The sequence below is a fragment of the Lactuca virosa genome, chromosome 2 (genome assembly GCF_052849685.1).
Source record: "Lactuca virosa cultivar CGN04683 chromosome 2, Lactuca_virosa_CGN04683_v6, whole genome shotgun sequence".
In the NCBI taxonomy this organism is placed as follows: domain Eukaryota; kingdom Viridiplantae; phylum Streptophyta; class Magnoliopsida; order Asterales; family Asteraceae; genus Lactuca; species Lactuca virosa.
The window spans coordinates 63,962,501-63,986,024 of record NC_136427.1 but is presented as its reverse complement, the minus strand read 5'-3'; the positions used below and the strand labels follow the sequence as shown (position 1 = coordinate 63,986,024).

General features: G+C 31.9%; 1 protein-coding gene across 2 annotated transcripts in view; it reads right to left on the bottom strand.

The window, feature by feature from the left end:
• Positions 1-13,967: 13,967 nt before the first annotated feature.
• Positions 13,968-23,524, bottom strand: part of LOC145159139 (glucomannan 4-beta-mannosyltransferase 9-like) — a 37,523-nt gene continuing 27,966 nt past the window's right edge. Inside the window, exons 4-9 of one of the 2 annotated variants that reach the window (XM_079078054.1) lie at positions 23,018-23,128; positions 22,797-22,933; positions 22,598-22,711; positions 22,333-22,532; positions 22,061-22,255; positions 13,968-14,595 (exon numbers count right to left, since the gene is read on the bottom strand). In XM_079078054.1, the coding sequence (XP_078934180.1) occupies positions 14,433-14,595; positions 22,061-22,255; positions 22,333-22,532; positions 22,598-22,711; positions 22,797-22,933; positions 23,018-23,128 (920 nt within the window). In that variant the 3' untranslated portion in view covers positions 13,968-14,432. Of the gene's footprint in view, positions 14,596-21,124; positions 21,252-22,060; positions 22,256-22,332; positions 22,533-22,597; positions 22,712-22,796; positions 22,934-23,017; positions 23,129-23,524 lie in introns of those variants that run through there. The other variant, XM_079078055.1, reaches the window with a different exon arrangement.

The window sequence follows — 23,524 nt, the reverse complement described above, 5'->3', positions numbered from 1 at the left end:
CTCCATACGTAGCCCTGATGCCTAAACTAAGGGATTATAGAATTAACTATGAATAATTGTTACTGTATCCTGTTGTAGTATAGGAAAAACATTAGTTTGTATGTCTAGTTACTATCAACCGTAGTATGTGTGTATTCTTATATAAAAACCTTTGTATAGTATTTTCTGTATAAAAACCCTGGCTATCACTAGTATGAATAAAATGTTCTATTTGAAACCTTGGTTATTACCAGTATGTATAGTAGTTTTATTTCTCATAAAGAAACCATGTATTTTCCATACTTATGCTAAATAATCATTATTCATGTAAAGTATATTACTACATAAATATATTTTTGTTATCTAGTTGCGAGTTTTATGACCATACTAAACATGATGTGGCGCAAATCGGGCACCAGCATCCTTTATGACTTTGTCACCCGTAGACCTGCCGGTCCTACTGTAGCTAGCAGCAAGGTGCGGGATTGTCAGTCCCGTATAGATCTATACACAAACTCACGCTCTCCCTTGAGGAGACTCTGGATCATAAGGGTAGTCCTCCACTTAGTTATGTTTCTAAGCGCCCAAGGACGTGTCTCCAACTAGATTAATGACTTTACAAGTAATAATACAGGAAAACCCTTTTTATAAATAACGGAGAGGTTTAGAAAAGATAATTTTGTAAACCATTTAATGAATTCTCAACTATACCTATTATAGTTTGTGTGTTTGTATATGTATATCCTTGTATGAATTACAAAACTATACCTAATATAGTTTGTGTGTTTGTATATGTTTAACCTTGTATGAATTCCCAAACTATACCTATTATAGTTTGTGTGTTTATATATGTATAACCTTGTATGAATTCCCAAACTATACCTATTATAGTTTGTGTATTTGTATATGTATAACCTTGTATGAATTCCCAAACTATACCTAATATAGTTTGTGTGTTTGTATATGTATAATCATGAATTGATCTGAAAACTATGTGATTAAGCTTGCAAGTTGAAAACGTCCCTTATGCTAAGCATAATACAGAAGGGATAAAATATCTAAATATTTTATAAAAGTATAGAAACTGTATGTTTATATCGATTGCATCCGTTTTAAGTTTATTGAAATCCTTTTGTATAAATTTCATAAAATCATTTATGTTTGGCTTGTATTCCCCCCCTGAAAACATTAAAAACTCGGAAAAATGTAGGGGTGTGAACTCACCGTTTGATGTGTGGTTCGAATGTAAGATCGATATGGATGTTGTGTGTCAAGTGAAGTCTCGAACACAAACGGATCCTATTTAGCATATAATAGCACATATATGTATCAGATTAGGGTAAAGCACAACTAATTATGATAGGAAATCACCCTAGGTACTAGGAAACACTTGAAACTAAATGTAAAAATCATATGTGATTGAATGAGGGAGGTTCACGGCCACACTAAGGTGTGTACGGCCCATGACTGTACGGCCGTACACTCATGAAGAAGTGTGAAAATGAGGTGTTTTTAAGGTCCTTTCTAGCATCAAGGAAGTGTTCTAGGTCCCATGCTTAGCTTTAAGGAGAGTTTAAGGCCAACTTTGACCAACAACAAGGGTTTACGGCCCTTTGAGGTGTCTATGGCCGTACACATGGATTTACGGCCGTACACCCTTCATGTTCTTGCTAAGATGGTCGATTTTAAGGTGAAAAACAAGTGTTTCCAGTAGATGACAAGCATAGGAAGTAGTTACTCACGATTTGGAAGCTTGAAGAGGGTTTACAGCCACCAAGAACTAGTGTGTGTTCTTGGTGTTCTTGGTGAAAGATGAAGATCTAGCCAAAGATGAAATTAATGAGATGAAAACATGGATTCACCACTAGATAAAGCAATGTAGCAACAAATCAAGGTAGGAAACACTTACATCTTTGAAGATCTAGGTGAGAAATGTGATGATAGTTGAGAGAGAAATCCGAAATCTAGGCTTGGAAGTGTAAAAAGTGTTGGAAAATGGCTAAGTATCACTTATATAGGGAGAGTGTACGGCCATGAGGGGGTGTACAGCCGTACACCCATGTGTACGGCCGTACACTCCTCCTGAAAGAGTGTTTGGCCCGAAATGCAACTTTATGACTTCGTTAACTCATCCCTAAACCTCAACCTTGATTGTACTAAGCTTAAAACGCTCAAACAGACCCTAAACAAGGCTAAAAGATAGCGGAAATGAGTCTGACTTTGATTGAATTGAATGGTTGTACAAGATAGAATTTCGGTTTGTCACATCATCCCCCTGTTAGAGGGAATTTCGTCCCGAAATTCAGACACTGAATACAAATCATGAACTCGGAAATAGATGAGGGTACTTCTGTTTCATTGAATCTTCGCGCTCTCAACTGAATTCAGGTCCTCGCTTGGCATTCCAACGAAACCTTCACTATCGGAATAAGGATTTGCTTCGTTTGTTTGACCTCTCGGTCCATGATCTCTACTGGCTCTTCCACGAAGTTAAGGTTCTCGTCGATCTCGATCTCATGAAGAGGGATCACAAGGGTTTTGTCGGGTAAACACTTCTTTAGGTTCGAGACACGGAAGACGGGAGGTACGCTGCTAAGTTCCCGGGGTAAACGAAGTTTGTATGCTACGGGACCGATCCTAGCGGGAATCTCGAATGGTCCTATGTATCTCGCATTCAGCTTTCCACACTTTCCAAAGTGTATCGTGCCTTTCTGGGTGGGACCTTCAAAATAACACGGTCACCAACCTATAACTCCAAAGGTTTTCGTCTCTTATCAGCACGACTCTTTTGTCTATCTCTTGAATATTGATTTGTGTTAATCTCTAAGCTTAAACTCAACCCATTGGACAAGTGGTAGTTCTGTAGGGTTTACTGGGTATACTGCGGAAGGGTTTTGGAGGGTAAGGTACTCCTCGCATGAGTGCTTCGGGTTCTAGAATATGAGGTAGACGATTCCGAGGTCTAGGTCGGGTAGTCGTTACGAATGACAAGAGTTTCGTGAATTTGACAGTCAAGGCGATGGAAACATATGGACTTAGTATGGTGAGGACCACGCCAATCCATGATGAATGATGATAACGGACTCTTTACAGAGACAAAAGTTAGGCCGATTTGAAAGAAATGATTGATATACGACGGTGTATCTTTAATGTGTTCGACAATGTACTCTGTGTAAACGTTCTAGTGCTTTCTGTTTTCTATTTGATGCTACCACTGTCATACTTGTACCGCGATGAGCGAGCACAAACAGTGTAAGTGTTCTGATAACTAGTGTTGATACTCTATATTATGATCCTCCTCGGTACCACTATGATTGCCTGGCATATACAAGTTATGTATAATTAAGATGAATAAGACGGTCGATTGAGTAACTCTGCCCTAAATCCACAACCAGACAAGGAACAGGAGTTAAGGCGGAATCACTCACTCTAAGTCTGCAAAATCTTAGTTATGCACAACCCTGATATACATACTAAGCCATCATAGCTTACCTGCACGGATCTTTACTTGTATTATGAACGTTGTGACTTGATCAGACGAGTGAGTTATTATAATTGCTTTTTAAATGTTTTCCCCATGTTTGAATCTTATATAAATATAAAATTAAATGTTTAAAGTAATTTTTTTATTTAGAATACGTACCAAAATCTCAAAAAGAGAGGGGGGTTTTCTCGTTTCTCTTGTATTTCATGTTGTTACACTCCTCCTTCTCCTCTGTCATTTCTCTCCGTCGGACAGTCTCTCTTGAAATGCCCCATTTCACTACATGTATGGCATACTTGAATTATACGAGCATCAGTAGTTGAAGTGATGTGTTGAGTCGGGGTCCTACGGAAGCGAGCTTCTTCGCCATTTTTAGTCCTTGGACAATTCTTTTGAAATGTCCAGGTTTGCCATAACTATAACAAACCTGACTCTCTTCCATGCCAAGAACTTGGGTGATTGATCGTGCCGGTGCCCTGCAGAAACGAGTGGTGTGTCCTCGTCTGTTGCAGTTCTTACATTGTAATTTGTGGCATCTTCCTATGTGGTGGAAGTTGCATCTCTTGCATTCTGGTATATTTCTAGCATATTGTCGTACTGGCATTGGTACTGGAGTGGCAGATGTCGTGGCTGTAGAAGTTGCCATAGGTTGTTGTCTCTTGGCAAGTTTTTGAGATAACTTGCGCTCCTTTTTGTTCCAGAATTTTCGTTTATTTTTCTTAGGTTTGGGAGTTGGAGTATCATCATGGCTAGGCCCTTGGCGGCTTCCTTGTGTGTTGCTACGGTTTGAAGTGTTGGAACTGTTTCCATTCTCATTTAGGTTGTTGGCATTGAATTGCGCCATGACAGCTGTTACGGCGGCCGTGACTGTGGCCTGAAATGTAGCAAAGTCTATTTGAAAAATTGGTGTCTCGCCAGTTGGTTGGTTACCTCCTTGTGAAGACATGGTTCTATAGCATGACGAGAAACGATATTTTGAGTAACGATGGTCATCGGTAGTTGTATTTCACGAATTTATATACTTATAAATCTCATGCCTTGGAGGACTACTCTGAATGGTCCTGATAGTATTCCTGAGGTGTATTCTATGGAAGTGAGTATTGCACGAGCGTTAATTAAGCTAAGTTATACTGGTTTCCAAGAGTATAATAATCCGACTTCTATAGTGTCCTGATAATAATCCGACTTATACGAAATAAACTTTTGGATTTGAAGTGGCTATTCTTGAATGAATTTCTGACGAGACGTTTGTGAGGTGGCATTTCTCAGTTATAAATTTCAAAGATGAAATAGTGGTATAATTTTGATAGAGTTACTTAGTTTGCATGTTACTGATCTAGAATATATTTTTGATAATAATGATCTTTAACTGAAGTAAGATTGTTGTCACTATATTTGGTATTGAGATTACACAGAGTTCGAAAAATTTGACCTAGGAGTAGGTCTACAACATACCAACAGAGGAAATCTTGACAGCATAAAGAACTAGTGAAACAGTACTTGCAAGACAGGAATGTTTAAGAGGAAAAGTGCTACTTAGAGCCTAGATATGAAGGCTATTCCTTAAACCAAAAGAAAGGATGAGTAGAGTATTTCCTATCGGCGACGGACACCCCTCGGAGGAATCCTTAATTCGGCCAGTTGAAGCTCCACATTAAGCAGGTGTCTCTCGTATACTGACTGGCGTGCTCGGAGCTCTATGACCTCCGCTCGGGTTGCAGCTAACTCTTGCTGCAGAGCTTCATTGTCTCTCATAGCTCTCCCATGAGCAATTTCAAGGCGATGAATGCGATCCATATTGGCATTTGAATCCGCTTCAAGTTCCACAGTTCGCTGAATGGCTGCCACACCTAGCTCAACATTGCGAGCCACTCGACGAACCAGGATTGGAAAAGCCCTATCTGCGGGGCCTCCCTCATTCAGATTGTAGAAGTTGCGGTCTCCGTTGTATGGGAGGGATTGGCCTTGCTCGTGGCTCCACCTATTCAAACTCCCAACCCACATAGGCGTTGGACCTTGGAATTCAAGTCGGTGGTTAGGATTAGGTATTGGGGACACTTGAGGTAGGTTCTCGACTTCAGGTTATGAGTCGGCCTCTTCGGGGAATTGTTCTGCGAAGTCATCGTCCAAAGGAATTTCATGATTTTCTTCTGGCTCTGCCTCGAGCCATCCATTATTTCCTTGGTTGGGAAAGTACAGGTCGTCAGGGAGATTGAATCCAGCCATGATATCTACACGAGAATAGGGGTAAAGAGATAGTTAATAGACGTCGAATCTAATAATACTTCTATAGTGTCATAATTGTATGCTTGATACTTTGTTGTTATCTTATAGTAACTAAAATACTCCTATAGTATTTTAATGTTGTATGTTCTGTTCTATCGATCTCTTGATGTATATAGTTTGGTAAGTTTTAGGCTTGCTGCAACATCACGGTCACTCCCAGACACATGTTGGTCATGTCTCAAAAAAATATAGTTGATCAGGCTATATTGATCCCAGACATGATTACATAACTATCCAGGTTTAACCACAGTGTTCAACATCCAAATAATTTTGTTTTGTTCTACTTATGATAATGTTTCTGGTACGTATGTACACTTGTATACTTCTTATAAAATACTTATATTTGAAAAAGTATACTTTTAGTTCAGAGCACTTCGGCCCCCTTAGTGTTTATAGTTGTATACCATGTAAGGTTCGGTATACTTAGTTCACTATAAACCTGGCTCTGATACCAATCTGTCACACCCCCAAACCGGAACGGCGGAAACGTTCAGGGGCGGATGACGTCATATGTAGTATCACAACAATTGCATCATAGTAATCAAAGTAAACACAACCATTAAATTGAATATATATAATAAGTGTTTACATCTGTTTGCTTCATATTTTATACATCCAAAAGTAACAAAAAGAAATACGAGACTCCATACGCTCCGTCTGCTCAAAAGTCTACCGAGGTACCTGTCTACTGATTTCCTGATAATACAAGCGGGTTTGAAAGAGAGTATCAGCATAAAAGCTGGTGAGTTCATAAGCATCTTTTGTAATAAAAACCAGTTAATGAATCAGCGAAAATGTTTATATGTTTCCAAGAAAATCTAATATTTTCTTTAGTAAAAGTGTGATAATATCGGTTCCATCTGTAACCACTTAGTTTATGCTAGCCATGTATGAACCAATATCGAACAGACTGTTGACTATGTGGATCTGTCCTAAGCCCACGACCAAACAAGGAACAGGAAATAAGGCGAAGACCACACATTCCACAGTCTATCGAATATTCTCCATACGTAGCCTTGATGCCTAAACTAAGGGATTATAGAATTAACTATGAATAATTGTTACTGTATCCTGTTGTAGTATAGGAAAAACGTTAGTTTGTATATCTGGTTACTATCAACCATAGTATGTGTGTATTCTTGTATAAAAACCTTTGTATAGTATGTTCTGTATAAAAACCCTGGCTATCACCAGTATGAATGAAATGTTCTATTTGAAACCCTGGTTATTACCAGTATGTATAGTAGTTATATTTCTCATAAAGAAACCATGTATTTTCCATACTTATGCTAAATAATCATTGTTCATGTAAAGTATATTACTACATAAATATATTGTTGTTATCTACTTGCGAGTTTTATGACCATACTAAACATGATGTGGTGCGAATCGGGCACCAACATCCTTTATGACTTTGTCACCCGTAGACCTTTCGGTCCTACTGTAGCTATCAGCAAGGTGCGGGATTGTCAGTCCCGTATAGATCTATACACAAACTCACGCTCTCCCTCGAGGAGACTCTGGATCATAAGGATAGTCCTCCACTTAGTTATGTTTGTAAGCGCCCAAGGACATGTCTCCAACTAGATTAACGACTTTACAAGTAATAATACAGGAAAACCCTTTTTATAAATAACAGAGAGGTTTATAAAAGATAAGTTTGTAAACCGTTTAATGAATTCTCAACTATACCTATTATAGTTTGTGTGTTTGTATATGTATATCCTTGTATGAATTCCCAAACTATACCTAATATAGTTTATGTGTTTGTATATGTTTAACCTTGTATGAATTCCCAAACTATACCTATTATTGTTTGTGTGTTTGTATATGTATAACCTTGTATGAATTCCCAAACTATACCTATTATAGTTTGTGTATTTGTATATGTATAACCTTGTATGAATTCCCAAACTATACCTAATATAGTTTGTGTGTTTTTATATGTATAATCATGAATTGATCTGAAAACTATGTGATTAAGCTTGTAAGTTGAAAACGTCCCTTATGCTGAGCATAATACAGAAAGGATAAAATATCTAAATATTTTATAAAAGTATAGAAACTGTATGTTTGTATCGATTGCATCCGTTTTAAGTTTATTGAAATCCTTTTGTATAAATTTCATAAAATCATTTATGTTTGGCTTGTATTCCCCCCCCCCCCTCCCTGAAAACATTAAAAACTCGAAAAAATGTAGGGGTATGAACTCACCGTTTGATGCGTGGTTCAAATGTAAGATCGATATGGATGCTGAGTGTCAAGTGAAGTCTCGAACACAAACGGTCCTATTTAGCATATAATAGCACATATATGTATCATATTAGGGTAAATCACAACTAATTAAAATAGGAAACCACCCTAGGGACTAGGAAACACTTGAAACTAAGTGTTAAAATCATATGTGATTGAATGAGGGAGGTTCACGGCCACACTAAGGTGTGTACGGCAATGGGTGTACGGCCCATGAGTGTACGGCCGTACACTCATGAAGAAGTGTGAAAATGAGGTGTTTTTAAGGTCCTTTCTACCATCAAGGAAGTGTTCTAGGTCCCATGCTTAGCTTTAAGGAGAGTTTAAGGCCAACTTTGACCAACAACAAGGGTTTACGGACCTTTCAGGTGTGTACGGACATACACATGGGTTTACGGTCGTACACCCTTCATGTTCTTGCTAAGATGGTCGATTTTAAGGTGAAAAACAAGTGTTTGCAGTAGATGACAAGCATAGGAAGTAGTTACTCACGATTTGGAAGCTTGAAGAGGGTTTATAGCCACCAAGAACTAGTGTGTGTTCTTGGTGTTCTTGGTGAAAGATGAAGATCTAGCCAAAGATGAAATTAATGAGATGAAAACATGGATTCACCACTAGTTAAAGCAATGTAGCAACAAATCAAGGTAGGAAACACTTACATCTTTGAAGATCTAGGTGAGAAATGTGATGATAGTTGAGAGAGAAATCCGAAATCTAGGCTTGGAAGTGTAAAAAGTGTTGGAAAAATGGCTAAGTATCACTTATATAGGGAGAGTGTACGGCCATGAGGTGGTATACGGTCGTACACCCATGTGTACGGCCGTACACTCCTCCTGAAGGAGTGATTGGCCCGAAATGCAACTTTATGACTTCGTTAACTCATCCCTAAACCTCAACCTTGATTGTACTAAGCTTAAAACGCTCAAACAGACCCTAAACAAGGCTAAAAGATAGCGGAAATTAGTCTGACTTTGATTGAATTGAATGGTTGTACAAGATAGAATTTCGGGTTGTCACAGTGTGGTTGGGGTCGACGACCAATGAAGGGAGGTTGTCGTCTTGTGGTGAGATTGTTCTGATGGTTGGTCTGATGTTGGAGTCGACAACCTGTTGGGTCCCAACCTTGTTCTTGGTCTTTGTCGTTTCTGTTGACTTTTGATAGTCTTTTGTTAGTGGGACCATAGAGTTGAAAAAGTATGTACGTAATAGGACTGAAATGTTGTATGTAATAGGTGATGTAGCTAGTTACCACTCCCTTCCCACTTTGTTTCTTTTTGATCGGCCATGAAAGGACAACAACAATATGCATAACTGTTGTATATGGGTTTTTTTTGTTGAGGTGAAAAGGAGTCATTATTCTTGAACGTTGTGTATACATTTTTTTTACATCCTTTTTTACTGATTACTTTCTTGTATCAGGTCATCTCTACACCATTTTTTTTCTTTTTTGTATTTTGACTGACCAGTAAACTTAAAGAATAATAGGGTAAATCTTTGAGGTAAAAAATGTGGTTTGATTGGTTTAGGAACATACAAAAATCACAACAGATCTATAAGGATCAAATATATATATATATATATATATATATATATATATATATATATATATATATATAGAAATACTCAAATATCTTGAGTGAGCTTGTAATCATAAAATCATAAGCTAAAAGACGTTTTCTAAAAATATTTGAACTGAAAGTAGGGTAAAAACACTTGAAAACATTTTCCCTGTTTTTTTAAGGTTTTATAAAATGTACAAGCCACACAGTTGTGTGTACAAATAGGTGTTACAGAAAATACATAGCTGAAGAAGGGTTTTCTGATAATATATGAACAAAAGATTTTGAAGGTTTTATAAAATGTACAAGCCACACAGCTGTGTATACAAATAGGTGTTACAGAAAATACATAGCTGAAGAAGGGTTTTCTAATAATGTATGAACAAAAGATGGGGTAAAACTTTTAAAGAACTTCTTTTCTACTCAACTTGCTGAAAAAACCCCATATCATAAATAAAAACGGATCTGATGTGGAGTGTTCATAAAACTTCCTTTTCTTTTTAGCTTGCTCAACAAGCTATGAAGATATGTGCAAGAAACATATCTGGAAAAAATATTTGTTTTCCTTCTATAAGATTTTGAAGAAAACACTAAATAGATAACTTCAAAGAAGTCTTGCAAAGAAAATCAAAAACTGAAGGTGATTTCTTTATAACATGAACTGAAAATAAAGTAAATATTTATCAAAAAGTTCTTCAACTTCTCAAGTTTCTTAGATAAAACACCAAAATATTGACAAATATGGAGAAAAGATCCTATGAACCTCTTTTCTCCCTGAAAATATAAATAAAACGGGTCTGAGTTGGCATTTTTAAACTTACGAGATGATTAAGTGAACAAAAACATACAAATCTAGAGATCTGAGCTAAAAACGTTGATAGATCTAAATTGTCTTTGCAAGCTTCGTGAATTCTTAGATGAGCTAAAAGCTGAACAGATCTTGAGATCTGAGCTTAAAAACGAAAACATATCAAGAAATCTGAACTTAAAATGAAGTAGATCTGAGCTTTCAAATCATTCGCAAATTTTTCTTTCACTTCACCAGCCATGTCAATGTATTTATCACAAAGTTGTTCATATTCAGTAAGTGAATAAAGACGTTCCTTCGTCTTTGTGAACTTATGTGGACCGTTAGTTATTGATTTCTAGATGTATTAACCACGATTCTTGATTCCAGTGATGTAATCTTCAAAATGCAACACTCACACCTCGTAATCATCTGGAAAGATAATTGGAATCCTGGTATTTGAACCAATGCTACTTGGCAAGTTAAATCACACAACATAATAATCTTTTTTTTTGACATGATTTCAATCAAAATTTGAACAATGAATCAAATCAATGAGTGAAAATAGAAATTCTAACCAAAACGAGTTCTAGAATAAGAATTTCAAGATCAAAATGAAAACTAATTGCAAATGCGGAAGAGATCTAGAAAAAATCAAAAATAAAGAACCACAAACTCGATGAACTTGATGAACTCAGGAGAATTCAAAGATTTGAAAATCGACTCAAAGATTTCCATGCTCTGATTCCACTTTTATGATCAAATAGATTCTACAAGTATGAAATCATGTTTGAAATGAAAGAAATGATAGCACTCGAGAGTAAATAAGATTCCAATTTCAATTAGAGTATGAAAGCTCAATTACAACGTTGGATGTAAGAACTTGCAAAAAGCATACTCTACTTTCTAACTAACATCCCTATTTATAGATTGACAAAACTGGGAATCGGTTAGAGAGAGACCAATAAGAATACGCCACCTAGGCAGTAACAGACTATCAACAATTATGCATATGTCATTACAAAACCTAGTGTACAAAAAGTCTGAAACCAAACATACTTTCGGAATAATACAATGAAGACTTAAGATATTACAATTGTGGAAGCTTTTGCAATATGACTCAGACACAACACATATAGACTACGGGTCGTAATAAAATCGGTTGTTTAAATCGAGTTCTTTGCTTCTGTTTGCTCAAGACAAGTTATTAAATCAAGTTTAATTTCGATTAAAAAAACAGCCCTCGTTTTTACTTTTATTTTTCTAGTTTAATTAATAGTTTTATTATCTAAATTAAATCCTACTCATTCCACTTGTATTCGACACCTGGTATTACCACAACTATACCACTACTCGATTAGGTATACTGTCTAGTGTGTGTTTTAGTCCTATTACGAATAAACCAGAATTACAAATTTCTAACTTTGCTCTCTCTCTCTCTCTCTCTCTCTCTCTCTCTCTCTCTCTCTCTATATATATATATATATATATATATATATATATATATATATATACACACATATTAAGTTTTTTGGTACTGTTGTCGGGGAACGGTTTGATTTGTTTAGATTAATTAACCTTTAATTATTAGATCCTTTTTATGAGATTTAGTATGTAAAAAGTTATTTTTCTACAGTTTGGTATTTATTTTCTAATATTCGAGCCTTCACGCCACAATTTTCTATAGAATGCGACACGACCTCGTTGTATTCTAGTATGTTTTATTTTTCGTTTTTGTCCCTTTTTATACGTATTTTGGTTTAGTTTCTTTTCATTTTAGTTAATTGATTAATTAAGCTTCCACACCAAAAACAGTGCCCTTTTTTTTTTAAACCCATGCAACAATTTCAAAAGAGAAATAAGGAAGCCAAAACCAACTCTAATTTTGAGTCCGAATTCGTTATGAGTGACATAGTAGATACAAGCAATATCACACTCAAGGAATACATAATTCGTACCAGAAAGGGCACGAGGGCACTAGCCCATGTCTAGTTCGTCTGACAATCTTGGAAACAACTACTTTTGATCTCAAGGGGAAGTTTCTCAATATGCTATAAGAAACACATGTTTATGGAAAAGATCACGAGGACGTGCACCAACACAACGACGAAGTATTAGATATTGCAGATAACTTCAACATACCGGGAGTAACCAGAGACCCAGTGATGCTTCGTGTATTCCCCATTAACTTCCAAGATACAACAAAGAATTGGGTAAAATCATTACCATCGGATTCAATAACAACTTGGGACACTCTAAAATCGAAATTCCTTCAACAATTTAATATGTCATAACAAATCGCAAAATTAAAAGCAAAGATCAACAATTTCTAAGAGTTGGTTGGTGAGACACTATTCGAAGCAATGAGAATTTTGTAAGTAAGTATATATATCTTTACCTTTAAACCTATTTTATCTCAAATTTATCAAAGTTTCACAAAGTGGCTAGATAAATAATTTATTTGGTGTCTTCTATGGAATAAAAAAGGACAATAAAAAGGACAATAAAAAAGGACAATAAAAAAGGACAATATATATATATATATATATATATATATATATATATATATATATATATATATATATATATATATTATTTATTTGGTGTCGTATTTCTTTTTATATGCAACCACATGGATTCATATATATAATTACCAATATAGTTAAAATACTTACATGTAAATGAAACAAATGCATGGACCATCCTCCATGATTTTGTAGAATGAAATATAAATAAGGACGTTAATTTTCCAAACTCAAAAGCATTTTTGATCAAATGGTCTAATGTCTGAGAGTAGGATTGTATTTTATTGGTTATGTTTAGCAAACATATTAAGCGAAAGATATAATCAAATGGACTTCAAAATGTAGGAATAGATCTATCAAAGGATTTTCCAACTACTCTAATACCTGAACGATATGAATAATCAATTTGTAGAAACGGGAAGTGTGAATACACGCTTCTACAAACAGATAATAAATTAAAATACAATTTCTAAATTTGAAATTGTCAATAAATTAAATGAGATCGAATACGTAAGTAATTCCTTAAATAAAAAATGAAATTACAAAGTGAAAACTAAATTCACAGTGCATAAACTAAAAGGTCTCTCTTGAATTTCATACACATGAAATTCGATTACCAATATAGCTCTCATGTATCTCAATACATAAGGAAGTTACTCCTTATACACTATTCTTCAAAGATCAATTGAATAGTTAAGGATTCAAGTAACATTTGTCATTTATTAGATCAATAACCTTCTGTCCATATTTGCATGTTCTTTCTCTTTTATAAGTCAGCTGGAGAGTACATTGATCTTTGTTTGGCTGACAAGTCTTTTTTGTTCAAGGGGGTTGGCATTTTTTGGAACGAAACTAACTAATGACTTAAATTGATTTGGTCAACTATTCAATTTGAGATGACAAGTGATATAACTTCAAGTAAACAAAATGATCATATTTAACTGTAAAATGGCTAGCGTAATCTAAAATTGATTATTAAATCGTTTATTGTATTTATCACAAACTAGCCTTTTTTTCATCAATTTAACTACTAACTTCATCATAAAATATATACAAAATAACATATGACTAACACATGACATTGCAAAATAGGTGATGTACAACAACCAAACCTTCAAGAGCAATGTTTTTAGGAATGGCTACGAGGCTTTATCGACAAAACCTATAATGACATGTCGTCATTGAGTACTTAAAATATGTTTGTCACAGTGTCTAGTTATTTAAAATAAATAAATATTACATATATATAACAAACAAGAATCAAACTTCAAAACAAAATCTACATAACCCAGTAAATACAAGTAAGCCTTCTACTTTATGAACTTTCATGAAACATGAAAAAGGTACCAACCTTTACTTCACCATTTCTTGTCTTTTGTGTGCTTTTATGATTCTTTGTATGGAACTATCATGTTTTACTTTTTTTTGTATGCAAACAATACGGTAACGTTCAATTAAATGAATTTTCTCAAACATTGTATGGTGTAGCTAATGAAGAAATGATCCGGGCACAAAGATAAAATAATTGTCGATCAAAAATGGCTGATGGAGAATGTCATCTAAGAGTTGGGAACCTGAGTGCCAACATAACCCAAACCCATTACGATGAAAGCTATACCTTGTACACATAGGTAAATGTAGTAGTAATGCTTTCCAAATACAAGATCATAGCAACCTGATACAAGGAGGATAAGACCCACACAAAGCTCTAGCACAAGAAGCCTGTATGAGTCCAAATATATATTGTTAGATCTTTATTTATATTCATATAATTATGGTAAGCTAATTAGGGGTTTTTTTAAGTAACTTAGCCTATATAAATAATCTTATCTACAAGTATATGGTTTCTTTCTCTCATCTTGTATCCTCTTGAATAAATACAATATATATTCTTAGATTCTAGTATTTCAACACACGAGAAATAAATACTCCCATCAATATGCTTTCTCACATTGGTCTTGGAAGATTTTATTCTATTTTCATTTATATCTTTATGACATGTAGCGGTTCATCACTTAGATGGACTTTTTCGTATTCTATTTTTGGTCAATGATTTTTTTTTTTTACATCTATAGGGTCTTCAAAGAAATTATTAATATCTTTTTTGTGTTTTTAAATCATTATTATCGATGTTTATTATTTGCTATTAATATAATTAGTTTCTATCTTATTAGCTATATTTTATTTCTTATAAATGATATTTCGATTACAAATTAGTTGATATAACATTAAAACTGGTTAACTATCTTGGATAACGGGTTAATTTTTTTTTTATTCTTGTTTAAATTATATTAGTTTGTTTAATCAAATTTCACACTTTAAATAGTTTTTAAAAATAAATAAAAGATAAAAGATAAGTATTAGTAATTTTGCTTGAGTTATTTTTTAACTGCTTACGAAAATTAAAATATTTCAACACAATGTATTCATACCAATATAACTTATATTTGATTTGTATTTGATGTAAGCATATTAGACTTAATGCAACATAGAAAGTTTTATTTTGCATTGTATCCTCCCTAATAAATAAGAATTTTATTGGCACATGTCATTATCTCCTTCAACTTGTCAAATGTCAATTTGTAATTTAGAGATATTTGTTTTCCACTTATCATTACTTTCATTTTTTATTTTCCATTATATTATTAATTTAGTTTCTATAAATTAAATATACCATAATAACTATATTAATTTCAAATTTCAAATTCAAATAAATACAATTGAAACCTTCGTATTTAACATTTTGTTATAATTAACTCATTTAGTATACGGGTCTGACACGTAAGTTTAACTTATTTATTATTTGCATGTTTTTTTAATTTTTTTCTCATAATTTTCATTTATTTTAAATTTCAAATAAAAAATAAACTTTCTGTTTACTCCTTCGTGTTTAACATTTTGTTTTAATCAACCTGTATAATATACGGGTTTTACAACTAGTTTAGTATTATACGAATGTCTTTATATTGTATTATAACTTTCGAGGCTATGTTATTTTTAGATTGTTCTGTTACACCTCATGGCTGTTATGATGGGTCAGTGTCATTACAATGACGACGGTCAGGAACCACCTCAACTGTTTGGTGGACGTCCTCATGGCCACATCAAGCTTGTGGTAATTATGATTTATTACGATGTATTTATTTACTATATTTATTCATTTATTATCAATTATATTGACTAATATTTTTAATGCAATTGTATCTCAAAAAATAGAAAGGGGAAAATGCATATGATGAAAACAATAAGCAGCCTCTTCAGTTTGTGTTTGACGTGACTGCTACTTGCTTGCTAGATGGTCATGTATATCATTATTACATTCGTGATGTTAACAACTATTTATGTCAGGATGTCATTTTTTATAAAGACAGCTGGAAAGAGGTTTCTGAAGCCAAAAAGATGTCATATTCTAGCATCTTGGGATAAATTACTAATATAGTTATATTTCATATCTTTAGTTTTGATTGATTTTAAACTTTTCTATTTTTTTAGCAATGGTTTAATTTTCAAACGGTTTCAGATGATTCTAAGGTTACATGGTTATAAGAGTCCTTTACTGCTCATATGTGTATGTGATATAGAGGTGGTAAAATAATACGAAAACCTACTCTAAAGATATAAAAGTGTATGAGAAATTGGAAAGAGAAAGGGTTCAACACCCAATGGTATGGATCCGCGAAATTGGAATGATGATGTTAACCATTTCTTAATGGAGAAACACCAAATATGTTCTAAAAAAACACAGAATATCATCGGGCAAAGCAAATAATAAAGAATCACATAGGGACAAGCACCTACAAGAGTGTTTGTTTTAAGAAGGTAAGTTACCATACAGATTTATATATATATATATATATATATATATATATATATATATATATATATATATATATATAAACCCAAGATAAAATAAAAAGAAAATTTTGGAAGGAAAGAAATTTTTTACATACATATTTTTTTTAGCAAAACAAACAAAATAAATCATGATTCAAAAGTAAGATTATTCGTAAGAAAAATTCTCAAAAAACCACTTTCATTATTCATTTTTAAGTAAATCAAGAAAAAATTCACTATTATGACAACTTTAGTAAATATCAACAAAATTATCATCAAAATGAATCATGGAGATGTTTTTTCGGGATTTATTTTACGAAGCATGTTATTTTTTATTAATCTAGTGATTTATTTATTTTGTTCACCAAAAAATACGAAAAACACACTTCTTACCTTTCTACTAAAAAACTTTTAATTGGATCTCTCTCTCTCTCTCTCTCTCTCTCTCTCTCTCTCTCTCTCTCTATATATATATATATATATATATATATATATATATATATATATATATATATATTGGGTGGAGACTAATAAAATCACTAAAATTTTTGTGCCTTAGGATAAAAGACTTAACCATTAAATTAAAAATGACAAACCTCAGTAAATTGGACGTGCATACACCGAATTATAACAATTCTCATTTAATGGATTTATTTTTCGTTTTTTTTTATTTTTCTAAAGCATGTTTTTTATGAAAAAAAACTAAAAATATCAAACTTATAATTTTTTGTCCTCGTTAAATAGAATCCATATTTATACATAACTTTTTTATATTTTTTATGTCTATAATAATGATTTGCACATATGCACATTTATGTTTGTGCACATTTGTGTTTGTACACACATGCATGCTTTTAACGTAAAATATGCATGTATGCCCAGCACTTGAAACAGCATTTTTTTTAGAAATTTATTTCATCAAATCATCTTCTATAACATCCTAGCCTATTAAGACAGTTATAAAACAAATGATAAAAATAAAAAATAAAACAAATATCAGGACAATATTCACAAATGTGTGTATATGCACAAATACAATTGTACATGTGTATATTTGTGATGTGCACATATACACATTTTGTTTGTTGTCACATACATAACCCTGCTTGTGCATACATGTATTATTTATACATACAATATGTGTATGTGGACATCATATGAAATTAATATTTTTTTTCAGCAAATGAGTTTTTATACAACGAACTTATCCTAATAATTTTTTTTTAATATTGAAGAAAAGAGTTATCAAATGTTTAGAAAATACACAAATACAACTGTGCATATTTGCACATGACTAATATATACATGAAAAAAAACATAGAAATTTACATATCAATAATGAAGTCTATTTATAAAGGACAAAAAAATTATAAAATTTGGTTTTTTTTGGTTTTTTTTTAAAATAAGTTTTGACAATTAAAAAAACGGAAAAAATAAGTGGATTTTTTTGTTGAGATTTTTATTGTAATCTGGTAAATGCATGTCTGTTTAATAATCATACATTTCTTTTAATCTAATGGTTAATATTTTGATTCTAAGATCTCAAAAAACTTAGTGATCTCAATGAATCGTTATATATATATATATATATATATATATATATATATATATATATATATATATATATATATATAAAAAGAGAGAGAGAGAAAGATAGAGAGAGAGAGAGAGTTGTATGTGTATTTATTAAAGTATAACACAATTTGTGATGTTAAATAGAATTTGAATAGACACGAACGTATCACGATGCTCATGTCAATAACGAATCTACTCCATTTTTTAATCTAATGATTAAAAAAATGTATTTTAATATCTCAAAAAACTTAGTGATCTCAATGAATTATAAACATGTGTATGTGTGTGTGTTTATTATATATATATATATATATATATATATATATATATATATGTGTGTGTGTGTGTGTTTGTTTGTTTGTTTGTGTATGTGAGTTTGTTTATTAAAGTATAACATAATTTGTAATGTTAAATAGAATTGAGTAGGATAGAAGCATATCACGATGCTCATGCCAATAAACAAAGGGCATTCGTCCACCGATTAATTGATGATCATTATGTAAGTTTATATTACTCATAAGTGAAGTAGATTGTTGTTTTTACCTTAAATTTCAAGTATATTGATAATTTTTTTAAAATGCACAATGCTTCATGATATTTATCTTAAAACTTAACTCTCAACCTCTTCTAGTAATCCAATCAAGGTTGATGTGATAGGCGTGTTTGTGAAAGCCTTGGGGTCCTCGAATGGGACATGTAAGACGCATAGGGTGTAAACTTCTTTCTACATACGCATACAAGTGCTCATTTTCAGTAGCAATCATAGTCGTTAGCATCACAACAAACTCATGTACGTATTATATTAATTAACTAATTTAGTACAATGCTTAATATATTTGTTATAAATTTGGTAGTTTTGTATTTCGCTAAATTGTTAAGAACTTAATACATTTTTTGTGAATTTTCAAGCTTGATAGTTTTTTAAATTGTTAAGGACTTTATGTATTTGTTATGAATTTATTAGTTTGGTACTTTCCTAAATTAGTAAGGACATAATGCATTTATTATGAATTTGATAGTCGGGTATTTTGCTAATATTTATATATATATATATATATATATATATATATATATATATATATATATATAATCAATATGGTTCAAGTTAGGCTTCTATCTTCAACCATATTTATTTAAAACACTCCAAGTTTTTCAAAATATTTTACTTAATAGAATGATCAATTGTAATATTTTTTCTATATAAGAAAATTACCTTTCATGTTAAGTTACTCATATTTCATTCTCTTCTCTTCCCACTATATATATATATATATATATATATATATATATATATATATATATATATATATATATATATTGATAGTTTTTTGTGAACTTAGAGTCTAATAAAATCACAAAGTTTTTTGTGAACTTAGGATAAAGGTCTTAACCATTAGATTAAAAGTGACAAACTTTAGTAAGTTGATCGTGCATACACCAGATTAAATTAATTCTCACTTAATGGATTTATTTTTCATTTTTTACATTTTTCTAAAGCTTGTTTTTTTATGAGAAAAAAACTAAAAATATCAAATTTATAATTTTGTCTCCTCTATAAATAGAAATTCATATTTTTAGATAATTTTTTCATATATTTTATGTCTATAATAATGATTTGTACGTATGCACATTTATGTTTGTGCTCATTTGTGTTGGTACACACATGCATGCTTTTAACGTAAAATATGCGTGTACGCTCATCACTCGAAAAAAACTTTTTTTTTCGACATTTGTTTCATCAAATCATTTTCTATAACATTTTAGCCTATTAAGACATTTATAAAAAAAACAAACAAATATCGGGAAAATATTCACAAATGTGTGTATATGCACAAATACAATTGTGCACTTGTATATTTGGATGTGCACATATGCACATTTTGTTTGTTGTCATATGCATAACCCTGTTTGTGCACACATGTATTATTTATACATAAACTATGTGTAGATGGAAATCATATGAAATTAATATCTTTTTCCAGCAAATGACTTTTTATACAACCGACTTATCCACAAATACAATTGTGGATATTTGCACATGACCAATATATACATGTAAAAATATAGAAAATTACATATCAATAATGTTGTCTATTTATAAAGGACAAAAAATTATAAATTTTGGTTTTTTTGGTTTTTTTTTAATAAAATAACCTTTGACAATTAAAAAAACGAAAAAAAAAATAAGTGGATTTTTTTTGCGTTGAGATTTTTATTGTAATCTGATAAATGCACGTCCGTTTGATAAATATACATTTCTTTTAATCTAATGGTTAATATTTTGATTCTAAGATCTCAAAAGACTTAGTGATATATATATATATATATATATATATATATATATATATATATATATATATATATATATATATATATATATATATATGTATGTGTGTGTATTTATTAAAGTGTAACACAATTTGTAATGTTATATAGAATTTGAATAGACACGAACGTGTCATGATGCTCATGTCAATAACGAATCTACTCCTCTTTTAATCTAATGTTTAATAAATATTTATTTTAAGATCTCAAAAAACTTAGTGCTCTCAATGAATTATAAAAACGTATTTGTGTATGTGTATGTGTGTGTGTGTGTATATATATATATATATATATATATATATATATATATATATATGTGTGTGTGTGTGTGTGTGTGTGTTTATTAAAGTATAACACAACTTTGTAATGTTAAACAAAATTTGAGTAGGGTAGAAGCATATCACGATGCTCATGCCAATAAACAAAGGGCATTCGTCGACCGATAAGCTCATGATCATTATGTAAGTTTATATTACTCATAACTGAAGTTGATTGTTGTTTTTTACTTTAAATTTCAAGTATATTTATAATCTTTTTAAAATGCACAATGCTTCATGAGATTTCTCTTAAAACGTAACTCTCAGCCTCCTCTAGTAATCCAATCAAGGTTGATGTGATAGGTGTGTTTGTGAAAGTCTTGGGTCCTGGAATATGACATGTAAGACACATAGGGTATAAATTTATTTCTATGTACATATACAATTCCTCTTTTTCAGTAACAATCATAGTCGTTAGCATCACAACTCAGGTACTTATTATATTAATTATGTAATTTAATACGATGCTTAATATATTTGTTATGAATTTGGTAGTTTGGTATTTTTGCTAAATAGTTAAGAACTTAATACATTTTTGTGAATTTTCTAGTTTGGTAGTTTTATAAATTGTTAAGGGCTTAATGTATTTGTTATGAATTTATTTGTTTGGTACTTTACTAAATTAGTAAGGACTTAATGTTTTTATTGTGAATTTGATAGTTTGATACTTTTCATATGTGTGTGTCTATATATATATATATATATATATATATATATATATATATATATATATATATATATATATATATATATATATATATGTGTGAGGTCATTTAAATCAATATTGTTCAAGATGTATGTATGAAAAATATTTGTTGATGGGTTTGAGAAAATAAGAACATTTGGTTGGAGTATTTCAAAATTTTCCTTATAATCATTCTTTAATTTACTGGTTTTTCTAAAATAAACTAGAGTTTACTAGTCTCTCTAAAATAAACCATTGGTAAGGGTGAAATTAAATACCATCTTACATTTTCTTCCTACTTATCTTCTTACATATATGAAATGGTTACAAGTTTAACATTTTGATAAACTTAATAACATTTTAAGACACTTGTCATTATTTCACATGGGTAGAATAATAAGTAGGAATAAAAGTAGGAGGATATATACTTTCTCTTGTTAAGGATACATACCTTTCAGTTAGCTTGAAGCTAAGTCTTCCATGTTGTCTGGTTCCGATTTTATCCTTAGAAGCATCTCCATGCTTTTCGGTTACAACCCATTCGTTCACTCTTTGAGTCTCAAAGAGTCCGATAAACGTAGCCTTACATCGATGAAGGGACATAGAATTCTCAATTACAATCCAAAATACCACCAAATATAAGGACCTACAAAAGAGGATGGAAGTATGACAAACATCCCGTTCTTAGTAAAAAGACTAGTAACTATATTAAAGAATAAAAACCTTGGAGTCCCAACAGCATTTAGGATAGTGATGATGGTTGGGATGTAAATCGTACCCCACCTTGGAACTTCAACTTCAGGTACCCACACACATATAGGAATTACAACACAATAGAGCATGAATGTAACAATATGAGCCACAATCTTCCTTACGAAGAAGAAACTGTATATTAAATGTAGCTTCTTCCACAATGTAACTTTCTGGATAACAAAGTAAACGATTCACAAATCTTCAAACTAAAGGAGAAAAAGAATAATGATGTTACCTCACTTATGATAATCTCATAGACCATTTTCCTGAAAAGGTTTGCCGCACCACAAGACCATCGGTGTTGTTGGTAACGATAAGCTTTCAGTGTACTTGGTAGTTCGTTTTTAACCTACATATCAACACATAAAGACTTAAATTAAGATACAAAGAAAGGTTATATTCATACCGGAAGTAATACGTTTCAATCTATTGACCTTTATTGAACCAATGTATAAGAATTTCCAGCCTTTAAGACTAGCTCTAACTGCTAGATCCATATCTTCAACTGTAGTACGATCCTTCCATCCTCCAGCCTCATTAAGTGCTGCCATCCGCCAAACTCCAGCAGTCCCTACAAAAAACATATAACGTTACACTTTGATTTAAAAAAGACGCTTTAGAACCTTAAAATTAAGTTCAACAACATTTCTATTACCATTGAATCCGAAGAATGCATAAGTAGAAGAACCAACTTCTTGCTCCACTTTAAAATGGTAGTTAAGTGACATCTCTTGTGTTCTTGTCAATAAGCATTCATCTGAGTTCACTATAACATGATGACATTGCCACCATAAAACGTATTAATTAGTTTCTATTTGTTTATATTATATTCCCCAAACAACATATAAATGAGACAAACATATAAAACGTTGGAATTTATATATGTGTATGTTAAGGGTACGTAGCATTTGAACATGCTAACGTTAAAAATAATGTAAGCAGCGAAAACTTTAGTCGGTAATATCCTTTTATTTAAAGAAAAACTAATTAATTTATTTTCATTACAGGGTAAATTAACAATCGGAACATGTTGACCGAGCACAAAGATACTTTGACAATATATATATATATATATATATATATATATATATATATATATATATATATATATACACACACACACACTAAGCGAATGCCCGCGCATTACGCAGAAACACCTATA